The 12,091-nt window shown below is 29.7% G+C and overlaps 1 protein-coding gene and 1 non-coding gene across 6 annotated transcripts; both read right to left on the reverse strand.

Moving 5' to 3' along the window:
• Positions 1-368: 368 nt before the first annotated feature.
• On the reverse strand, positions 369-9,590 carry LOC105430233 (sodium-independent sulfate anion transporter). Of its 5 annotated transcripts, XM_089075957.1 has the most exons (10): positions 9,434-9,590; positions 6,389-6,579; positions 5,792-5,929; positions 5,247-5,525; positions 4,707-4,866; positions 4,557-4,640; positions 3,925-4,227; positions 3,412-3,646; positions 2,900-3,132; positions 369-1,064 (listed from the first exon to the last, which is right to left on the reverse strand). In XM_089075957.1, exons 1-10 carry the CDS (start codon positions 9,480-9,482, stop codon positions 1,045-1,047), a joined length of 1,692 nt encoding a protein of 563 aa, XP_088932083.1. In that variant the 5' UTR covers positions 9,483-9,590; the 3' UTR covers positions 369-1,044. The 5 variants fall into 5 exon arrangements, with proteins under 5 accessions (XP_088932083.1, XP_011641995.3, XP_088932081.1 ...); XM_011643693.3 differs by having other exon boundaries at positions 4,557-4,866; XM_089075955.1 differs by lacking the exon at positions 9,434-9,590 and adding an exon at positions 7,144-7,570 and having other exon boundaries at positions 4,557-4,866.
• On the reverse strand, positions 8,902-8,983 carry TRNAS-AGA (transfer RNA serine (anticodon AGA)). Its single transcript has one exon. It is a non-coding gene; the product is annotated as a tRNA-Ser (tRNA).
• Positions 9,591-12,091: the final 2,501 nt, after the last annotated feature.

Raw genomic sequence — 12,091 nt, forward strand, 5'->3', positions numbered from 1 at the left:
TAATAGAATTTAAAATAATTTTAATAGACGCTTTATATTCTCACATATACCAGATGATAAATTTACAAATTTAAATATATTATAATCTTGAAAAATAAAGTAATAAAATTTTTTATGATATTTTTTATTTTAAGTAGTTCCTAAATTATAGAAATTTAAAAATGGTCGTTTACTAGCTATATTAAACGATTACCTTGCATGTATATCGTGCAATGACCATGTATTTCACTCGTTCGCTGACATTATACAAAAAAGTACATTGCCGTTCGCTTATGCATATTAATTCGCGATCAATATTTTGATGGGTGATCATTATACGCGATAATGCGCTTAAACGAAGAGTAACAGTCTTTTTTTAAAAATCTAAATGAATGCATCAAATGAGTTTTATTATTTACAGACAGATAATTATTTAACCTCCTGTCGCTTGAATAATTTTAAATTCTTACATTTTAACATTACTTATGGTTACTAAGAACAAAAAAATTGAAATGTTTTTATTTTCTTGCTGTAATATTTTAATCCGCGAATTCAGGACATACTGTGTATATAAGAAAAGAGAGAAAGCCAAGAAAAGGATTGTGGTCAGAGAGTCTTTTACATTTTCAATCAATAATCTTGGATAGTGTATTAACAACTGACGCAGAAAAAGATCACTCGTTCTATAATGGGAAATAATAAAAATGAAGGATAACAACCCTGTCGTTGATATAATCCGTTCGTCGCTTTCCTGACGATAAAAATAATATTGTCAATAATCTACGTGTTTCTCGGGTGATCACATTATCGTTTACACCAGCGTTCGTGTTTTCAATTTCCTACGGAATGCACAAAGAGAACGCTGTAAATATATATATATATATATATATATATATATATATATAAAACAATTTGTAATTCTTTGTAAAATTTATATTTAATATTATTGCATGATGTGTATATTAATGTTATACATAAAAAATTTTAGTAAAAATAGCATTTAATAATTTGTCCTAGAAAACGGAATGAACACATGTCTGTTGTGGCAATAATTCTATCGGCTCATTAGTGAATTACGGTTTCATCTGAAAACAGAAAAGCGATATCTGATTACTGTCTAAAAAATATTATTATTTATATTATAAAATCGTTATTATTTCATAATTATCGTAAATAACACGTAAAATTCTTATAAATATTTTGCTGTATATAAAGTTGTTTGATATATGATCAAATTTTTTTTCTAAAATTATAAAATATATAAAAATGTCGGTTACATTTATATAAATAATTAAAAAATAATCATAGAAATATTTTCAAATAAATCATTAATCATATTAAAATTTTTAAGCGGAATGATCGGGAAATTAATAAAATAATCTTGACAAAAGGCCTCACATATATATTACATTGGATGGGCTGTACATGTCATCTCATTATTTTTTAACATCAATATTCATATTTAATTTTCCACATTTAATATAATATTAAAAAATAATATGTAATTATAATATAATAATATATAATTTTAATGATATTATAATATAATAATATATAATTAATGTTAAATGGAGTATAATTCAGAATAAACTGATCGATTCCAACAGGGCACTTTTAAGGCTAATTAATGTGAGTTGTGTATGTCTGAAGTGGAGACTTGTTTTCTATGCGAAATGAAACGAGTTTAGAACACTGCGAGGCTGATGTTGTATCAACCGCCGTCCCGTCGCGGCTGTTACACGACAGAAACAATGTGGTGTACGTTCAGAGTGTAATACTCCCCGGTACCAGCGGTAGGAGAAGAGAAAGAGGGGGTTGTCATAAGTGATTCACTATGCGCATACGTGATGATATAGGTCGCTGCGTAAATGCCCACGATGTTCGATCGCAGTTACATACATAGTGTGCTCAATTATAATCAACGAGTAAACTATCTTGGATTAGATCCAATATTTTTTTTTCCCGATATTGTATTTTATGACATTTTGGAAACAGCATTTTTCGTGAATTCACGATGCTTCGGGGAAGCTCTTCCGATTGTAATTTCCGAAATTTACTTGCTACTGAGTTTTCAAGAGAAATTATTTTTTTATTTTTTTTTTTCTTTTCTTCTGAAAATATAGACTTTATTCGCGAATGTGCTTTTGTCGAACGTTACGTCGTGCCTCATAATACGGAAATTTCCAGAGACGCCACAATCCATTAACTTCCCGAATAGTGTGAGAATGTGTCCTCCGCGAAAGCAGGAGCAGCAGAGGCTCGTAAATTTGCAAACTCGTGCGCGTCACGTCGAGCCTGATAAAGCGCGGAAAATTTCGAAACGCCTTCCGGCCTCTTTCCTTGAGTAACCGGAAGAGAAATATGCAGTTCATAAACTTGCGAACTAATGCGTCATGGCGTTAATCTCGATTGATGATATGAAAGTAGGACTCGATGTAAAAAAGATTACCTCGATTAAGTTAAAATTTTTAAAATAGATTACATTTATAGTTTTAATATAGTAGTCAAATTTATATAAATTTTCGAACTAACTCTGCTTTTTAAAGTTCATTTTACTTCTGTGTTTTCAGACTGTCATGAAATATTTACAATGTTTTTCATAATAAATCCTCATTTAAGAATTCGATAAGAAAAGAAAAGCCAGCTATATTTATCTTACCAATAAATGTAAAGTATATTAGTTGTATAAAAATGCCAAATTATTCATATTACTAAAAATTACGCGATAAATTTTTTTAATTTGTTTTGAAGTATATAATTTTCTTTATAAAAGATCAAATTAAATTAGAAGAATATAGAATATAAATCGGTGACATATAAATGCCTCAAAGATTCCTGTTACAATTCCACGAAATTCTATGTCAAAACGGACAATTTCGTGAGACGCAAAGTGAAAAAAAGTGAGAGATCGAGGTGTTACCTGAAAATATCTGCGTTATACTGGCGCACGATCTACAATAGGTCGCGAGTAACGGGTCGTAACTTATCAAAGTCCGTCTGGCGTCCTCGGACCAATTCCAAAAAATGAGCTTCTGATCCCGCGCGGCGAGATCCGACAGGAGTAGCGCCAGGTTTTTCGCGACTGTGGCATCAATCCTCAGCACGTGACGGCCCTCCACTACCACCGGTAAACTTGCCGGTCTCTTGTCGCACCTAGACACGCAACAAAGTCGCAAAATACGAAATAAATCTTTATCAAAGGTATCCTTCGTCGGAAGAAACGTCAAGTCTATGCGTGGCGTTGCTTTTTACGAGATTCAATCTCATCCACGCGCGAGAGAAATATTATTTGTCGCGCGAGTTCAATCAAATTTTTTGATTCAAGTTGCCAGGGTTGCAAAAATTGCGAAAGTATTTTATACTTGTTTTCGAAACATCTGGTATACGCGCGCGTCCGAATCATTTCTTACGCGGATTTGCGGTGGGACTTACCACGACATTACTCGCTCTCGGAGGTACTCTGCCGCTGGGAAACTCAGGGACTGCTTGGGCGATACGAAAAGCACGGTCAAGCCATCAACGATCCGCTCTTCGATCAATAACCCGGGCCGAGCCGCGAAATAGAGTAAGAGAATTAGATTTACCGCAATCCCGGCGATCATACCGTACTCCAAACCGACCGCCAAGCAACATAATAACGTCACTATCAACGGCACTAGATCGATTTCTGTTCAACCCCAGAGAAAGAGAAAACGGTTAATCTCAAGGAAACTAAATTAATCACTAACCGGATAATTTATAAGCTATATTTAATGCTTTTTTAGTCGAATATTTTTTTTTTTGCATCTCATGTTAATCATGATAGAATCGATGTATGTAGTTGCAATAAAAAAAAAGAACAGTCTTATCGAATTACCGAAAAAATATTTAGAACGAAAAGCATCTAACAAGTAGCGTAATATTGATACTGATACCTGGATATATTTATGAAAAATAATATCTTACTTTTTGTTCTCCAAAGAGTAACGAAAGTATGTAATTCGAGCATGTAGAACATCGCGATTATGATGACAGCTGCTAACGTGGCTTTCGGAATAAATTCGAAAGTAGATGTTAACAGGCCGCATGTCAGAAGCACCAAACTACCGGTGACAATACCACCCATTGGCGTTTTAACACCGGACGCATTGTTAACGGCGGTACGAGTGAAACTTCCTGTCGTAGGCATCGATCTTACAAAACTGCCGCATACGTTGCAAAGGCCGAGTGCTAGCATCTCTTGATTGGCATCAAGAGTCTTCCCTTTCGCTGCAAATTTCCCGAAAATTTTCAAATATAACGCAAAAAAAATTTTGCTGCCTAAATAATTATTAGTAAAGAGAGCAATGCAAAAGTGCAACAATTTGTGAGATCCAAGTATAAATCTAAACAAAGAAATAAACAGAAATTTTCTCCAAAGGAATCACACAGTTTAGAAAATTTGCGTTTTACTCAAGAGACTGATGAGACTGATGAGAGAACGATTTATAATTGATTTTTGCTCTCATAATTATTACAAAATTACAGAGAAAGGTATCTTCATCGATCGCAATACGTTTATTATTTAATCAAAATTAAGTGATTCAATATTTACTTACCAAAGGCCTTAGCAATAGCGATGCTCTCCAAGATAGCAATGAGTGGTATTGAAATAACACTGCTACCAAGTTCACCGACTACCTCTACAAACGTATATGTACGATTTTCGTGTTCGATGATAAATGGAGGCAAAGCAAACGGTGGCAAACCTTTGGTTATGTTTCCCGTAATTTGGAAAGGTTTGATTTCGTGAGAGAATAGTATATAAGCTATAAGTATTCCAACCATCACGACTAGGGCATTTCTTGCCAAAGACATTAACCACATGAATTTTTCAAAAGGACTTCCTGTCTTCTTGCCGGGCAATTTCTATTTTCGATGAAAAATTTTGATTTATTAATTACATTTTAATTATACTCGTTGAAATAATGGCACATAAATTAAATGCACATTTATTATAGTAAAAAATTTAAAGAGATTCTACAAGGATTATTTTGACGTTTAATAATAGTAAAAATAGGATCTTTCAGAAATTAATGTTAATGAATTGATTAAAAATTGTATGACTAAAGGGAAAACTGATAAATAGTGCCCACAAGCGATATTGATGATTAATAATTCTATTTTCAGATATATTTCATGGGTAAATGAAAAGTATTGATTTAAGGAATTTTAATAAAAAAATATTAAGAAAATATTTAAAATATTTAAAAGCAATCTTTAATTATTAGTTATTTAATCAATCATACCTTGAGGAGAACCAACACTATCATCGAGCACACTCCCAACACTGTGTCCCAAAGCTGGATTTCGTGTATATGATCGATAATTTTTGAAATGGAATCGACAAAGGAATCACTGCGTCCTTTTATACCTAATAAAGTACCTAACTGAGAAGTAGCGATAATAATCGCCGCGGCATTAGTGAAGCCGCAAATTACAGGCATACTTATAAAATCTACGAGAAAACCCAAATGAAGCATTCCCAAGATTGTGATCACAATGCCTGATAGAAAGCATAAGAGTACCTGAAAATAATGTTATCTAAATCTTATATGAAAATTTAAAGTGAAATACTTTGCAATAAAATTATATAAATTAAATAAAACTCAAATTTAAAATAACAACATTAAAGCAAAAGTATATTAATACTAATAAACTATTAATATTAATAAATAAATAAGTTGTATTAATTGATCACAATATCAGAGATATGAAATAAGAACAATTGTACAAAGCGAAGAGGGAAAATTGAGTTTTGAAGTGCTGGACGAGGTTAATAAACGCCACTTACGGCGAGATCTTCTCCCAGACTCATCACGTGCTTTTGCACCAATAAAGCCATTATCGCGGTAGGTCCCACCGTGACATCTTTGCTACTACCGAAGACCAGATAAACGAAGCAACCCATGAAACTGCTGTACAGGCCATACTGAAGTTTTCAAAAGTTCACCTAACGAGAGTCGTCTTTCCAATTACCGTAGATTAGATCGGTTACTCGATGGAGTTCCTCAACATACTCGAGAGATTCAATTAACTGAGCGAAAAATTGCAAATAGTTCGACAAGTTGCGCAAGTTTTTCATTTTCAAATTAAGATTGCCGTGAATTTTAGGGCCGAATTTTCATTTTTCACAATCTATTTCAATAATTATTTTTAGAGTTGCATAATATAAATTGATATACTGTTCCGAACAGTTTTAATTAATTTAAAAGAATACCTTAAGATAGTATATTTTAATTAGCTTTCATCATGATTTTTTTGGAGAATATTATTATTTACCTTGATTCATTGAAATTAATGGCTTTAATTCGAGTGTCATTCATTCGGAAGAAAATCTGCATGCGGCAGCAATGTAACGATCGCAAGAACCTTCGTATCGTGTACTCACCTGAGCTGGAAGTCCAGCTACTATTGCATACGCGATGCCCTGCGGTATCGCGGTCAGACCCACTGTCAACCCTGCCAAAGTATCCTGCAGAAGTTTGCCCCAACTGTACAGAGGCAGCCATGTTAGAATCGGTATCCTCCGCAGGAGAAGCCCCTTGAGGTTGCAACTTTGAGGGAGAGTAACATTCGGCCCTATGATTTGTAAACAGGACAAACGTGTAAAAACAAAAATAATTCCAAAGATAATTAAAATAACAAAAATTCGAGGACCAATCTTGTAATAAATTTATATGCGAATATAAATGCAAGTGGGAAATTCAATCCGATTACGTTTAATGATAATAAAACATTTAAAAAGAATAATAATAATTAAATATATTTTCAATTTTATTAAATAAAAATAAGTTATGTGAATTTTATTTATTATTATAGACATTATTATATTATTTAATGAGTTTTTTGTCAAATTCTAAATACATCACCGAGGTCTAAACGTCGTCAACTTATCACGGCTGTGTCATATCAAGAATTGTGCAAAACTATTAACTAATCATGGTCACGCCTCTCAATGCTCTGACGATAGTTGCGATATCGAAAGTTGTGCAAACATGATATTAAAATTGCAATGCGTGCAAATGCTGCTTTAATAACTTATTAATAGCTTATTAATAACTAATCACAATCTAAATTATTGAAGAAAATAAATTTAATGTAATACATTCAATTAGGTAACCTATATTAATTAATTATACATACACAAAACCATGGTTTTTCGATGAATTTTAATTTTTCCTCAGCACGTTATATGAATAAAATAATTCCCACTGCTCAAATTGTTCACAATTCGCGAGATTGATGTGTATTTCTAAACCTGCAGCTTTATCGAAGCGAATCTTAAAAGAAGAAACGCGGTCTATGAAATATAGCAATTACAGATAAAAGACTTCCTATTCATCACAGAGTTCATCAAACACTGATACCTTTAGTACTCTTGATAATCCACTATGAGAAGGAATGCAATAATTTTTTAAGTGCTTGATTAGTAGATTGTGATAACATTTAATGTACCATACGGTACATTAAATAATTCTCGAGATAAGATTTCTTCAAACAAACCACAATCGGAAGACATAGTCGCTTTAGCATTACAATCTCATCTCCGCAAAATGTTTAACAATGACATGATTCGCGAAGTATTAACTGTCATGTGATGTCGCAACGGATAATGCCATCGTATTTTCAGTGAAAAATATATGAGCGTCACGTGAGATCATATGAAAGATATAAAATTAAGGTGATAAAATCTATTGGCAATTCTAATTGAAAATTTTTTTATAAATACATTCAGATCATAAAATTTTATGTGCAAGTGTTATATTTATATATAATCTCTTAAAAAAATATCTAAATCTCATAAATATAATATTAAAAACTTTTGCAAATATTTTATTAATATATGTATATTGATTTGAATTATTTTGAAAATTCGAAAAATGGAACTTCACTTTAAAGAGATGTTAAAAAGTAAATATTATCTATCTTTTATCAAGTTTATCAAATTTTTATATATATAAGAAACTTATACAGAAAATATAAAGTCAATATTTTCTTGTATAAAGAGAAAATATTTAAATGTTCTTATTTAAATTATATATATATATATAAAACATCAACCATGATATAATTATCAAACTTTCCTTTTGTCTGGAGGAAGGAAAAACGGCTACGAAGCGGCTAAGATTAATTAGTTACTCTCTTTGAGATATCGTACGTAGTAGCGGGATTTTAATTAATCACCACAGCACACGCGTCAATGATCTTACATATTTGCTAAGCACATATGAATATTACGTACGACAAGAAGGTAAATAAACAGTTATAGGATACACCGCTGTCTGCGAGATTCTGATAACGATTTAAAACAAAGAAACAGCACTGTCTGTTAGTTATTTGACATAACAGCCAATTTCTTTTGTCTCCTAATTATTTGCTTCATATAGGCTATTAATTGAAAGTTATAAATGAAAATGTGACATTTATATATTTTTAATATTTATAGATGTGATCCACATTAAATTGTAAAAACAGTTTTGTACAAAGTAAAATACAAAATATTTATTTAAATAATTTTTTTTATTAAATATATATATATAAATATATATATATATATATATATATATATATATATATATATATATATATTAGATTATATATATATTAGATGTGAAATATATAAAAATAATTTCGCGTTTAAATCATTAATTTTATCATACATGACTTCGTTATTTCTGCATTAAATTATTTAAAACTTGAATTAACTTTCTCTTTTAAAAAAATCCACTGTTTCAACAGTAACAACAGTATTCAATTTTTACAATAATTCCACAAATAAAATTTTTAATAAAAATTTATTTCTGAAAAAATAGCATATAAATTTTCCTATGAGAACTCTATATTTATTATATTCATATTTTATATCCATGGTTATTAAAAATAAAAAAAACTTGACAACTTCGCAGTCGGTAGGACTCGAACCTACGCTCCCAGAGGGAATCTGATTTCTAGTCAGACGCCTTAACCACTCGGCCACGACTGCTACGACGAGGAGAAACCTCCTTTAGCAAGAATATTAAGTAAAGAGATGCAAATATATTTTGAATAAATCTATTTTAATTTTTTTTACTTTCAAAATATAATATTACTTAATAAGGCCCATCATAATAAATAATAAAAACGATAGATAATTAAAATTAATTAAATAAATAATATCTCAAAAACCAAGCGCGAATATTCCCACTTAAAATAGAAATCATTTAAAATAAAATAAAAACAAATTGCAAATATAAATACAAAATATATATATATATAAAAGTATATGCTCATAAGTTGAAAAGACTAAATCTTAGTTTACTTTTGCGTAGTAATGCTTCTAATGATGCATGCAATTAAGAATAACACGGAAGTGACAGTTCGATAGATCGAAAATCCCAGTGAGAATCATTGTCGATAGAACAGAAGCATCCAAAAAAATCAGAGCAGAACTTACTTGAAAGGAGTGGTATTGTCTCTTCGAATCTTCTTTGTGAAAGTGACATATCGACACATCAGACGCATTAGAGAAACGAAAGGTCCCAACCGAGTAGGTCCTTTGGCTGATTGTGAATACACTAGAGAAGGTCGATAAAACAGAACACGCGCTATCGAGCTCGATCACGTGCGTACTCCACGATAACGTAAAAACGTGGCGTATCCTCGTGGCGGCCTCGAGTCATGTCACTGAATATATATATATATACATGTGATACGCATGCCTGTCTTTAATCTATTAATTTTTTTCTAATTCCTAAAGACAGAATAATGGCTTCGATAATAAAACCAGTTTCTCAAGAATAACTTACAAGAAAACATACACTTCCTCCCTTTGTTGATTTTGAATTTTCGATATGGTATAGATTAAAATAAAAAATACGCGTGTTTCTTATGTTTCTAGGTGTTTTTTGATATAAAAAAAAGTAATTGTATTTATATTAATAAAAAGAATTGACTAAGAAAGTTTATTTTTTAATATTTCTATATTACATGTAATATGTGTGTAAATTTTGCAAATAGAATTTTATTTAATTTAATTGATCAATAAAGCAAAAATGTGAAGATAATATATTGATTAAAGGTTAATATTGCAAAAAATATATTTCACGCTCTAAGATGTAAATCAATTCTCGATTTGAACTATGTAATTATCCGATCACGTCATAGGAAATTAGCAGCACATTATATTATAAGCTGTAATTAACACAAGAAATTGCAAGAAAAATCTATCAGTACGGTATCATCAAGGTAATTATATATAATCTTAACGTATTATTAAGGCATGAGATTTAATGCAACGAGCAATTTATTTTTATGTATTATTGGTAAAACTCATATTATGAGGGTATTCCCTCATATTATGAGGGAATATTAATAGAGAAAAAATAAGCAAAGAAAAATAAAGCAAAAAATATTATAAAGAAAATTTATTTACAATTTTATGATTGTATTTAATTTGTATTCAGCATATCTTTGATTATTGATATAAAAGGTTTTGTTATTTCATAAAAATTAACATAAAAATATAACATTTCATAAAAAGAAAGATGAAAACAAATGTAACCGTTGTTACATAATTATTGAATAATTTTTCTATTAGATTAAATATTTTTTAAATATTATTTATTTTGAAATACTTTTTAAAAAATATAAATTACAAATGAAATAAATCCATACATTAATTTTAATCACCGTATATTTAACAAAACAGAAAAGTATCAATAACGGTTTGGAGTGACAAAATGTAAAAAATATTTGACCAAATAATATTTCGTATATTTTTACAAACATATGATATTTTTTTGCATAACTTATTAAAAATATGTATGAAAACACAATTATGATTATTATTCCGAATTGGTGTCAATGATTTTAAAATTTATTTTACAGAATAAACAAATATTGACGTTTTTGTCATCGTGCGGAATCAATATCGTTTTTTTTGTTTACTTTGTACACTCTGCTTTCTGTTTTAAACAAATGAATATTTAGTTGCAAAACGTAGTTTTATGCCAAAATTAGAATTAAGTTACAATTTCATATTGTGATGTTAATAAAGATATAAGAAATTTATTGCATACAAGAAATTTGTTATAAAAATATCAAGTTTTGTGAATCTCTATTTTCTGGAGCATGATTATTATTATTATTATTATTATTATTATTACATGTAATTTCATTCAACGATCAAAAATATGAATATTTATTTATTCTTATATTAACCACATATTAATTGCTTTTCTTATTATGTTTCATTTTTATAAAATTGATCTTATAACCAATTATTAGTAGACTATGTATTATAAATACGTGACCATTTGATATCAAAATTTGATATCAAATAAGATTCAAATAAATTATATCTCATCATTTATAAATATATATTATCACATATACATTGTATCGATATATTTATAGAAAACATGCCATTGCCATTAATAACAATCGCTTTCCTTCTCTCTTTAGAACGTACTAAATAATCAATTGTTCCATTCCCTACTTACACGATTCATGACAAAAAGGTTTCTATCGATTTTGCAACAAATCATTCATGCAACTCAATAATGATATATATTATGTAAGATATCGCTTGACTATTCCCGAGTAATCTTTTTGCGGATATGTCTCCCCTTAGAGATACATTCAAACATGTTCTTCTGCAAATTATGGATTATATAAGTATTCATAACAGTTACAATTATGTTAACAGTATTTTACAATATTTATATTCCTATTATTGCAAGGCATATACTTGTTAAATTAAATACAAATTTTTTACGAAAAGATTGGAGCCTTGTAATTTTTAATTATTTAGTACAAAAATTATTTATCAAAAAAGAAAAAACGCTATTTTATCTTTGAAAAAACATATGAATAATGTACTGCCATTTCACAGCAAATCATTTCCTATAATTACAGAGATGTTAAAGTAATTAAAATATGTTATTAAATGCGTATCTTATTCGTTAAATCAGTATACAATGTCGAATCGAATTATTTACACGTATTATTGATAAATTAACAGAAATCGCGAATTTAATTTAAATTTCAATTGATATCACAATTCTTGAACGTAGCTTTAGATAGGAATCATCGCGAGCCAACAAAAAGCGAA

The sequence above is a fragment of the Pogonomyrmex barbatus genome, unplaced genomic scaffold (assembly GCF_055798465.1).
Source record: "Pogonomyrmex barbatus isolate J1 unplaced genomic scaffold, ASM5579846v1 scaffold2, whole genome shotgun sequence".
Taxonomy (NCBI): Eukaryota; Metazoa; Arthropoda; class Insecta; order Hymenoptera; family Formicidae; genus Pogonomyrmex; species Pogonomyrmex barbatus.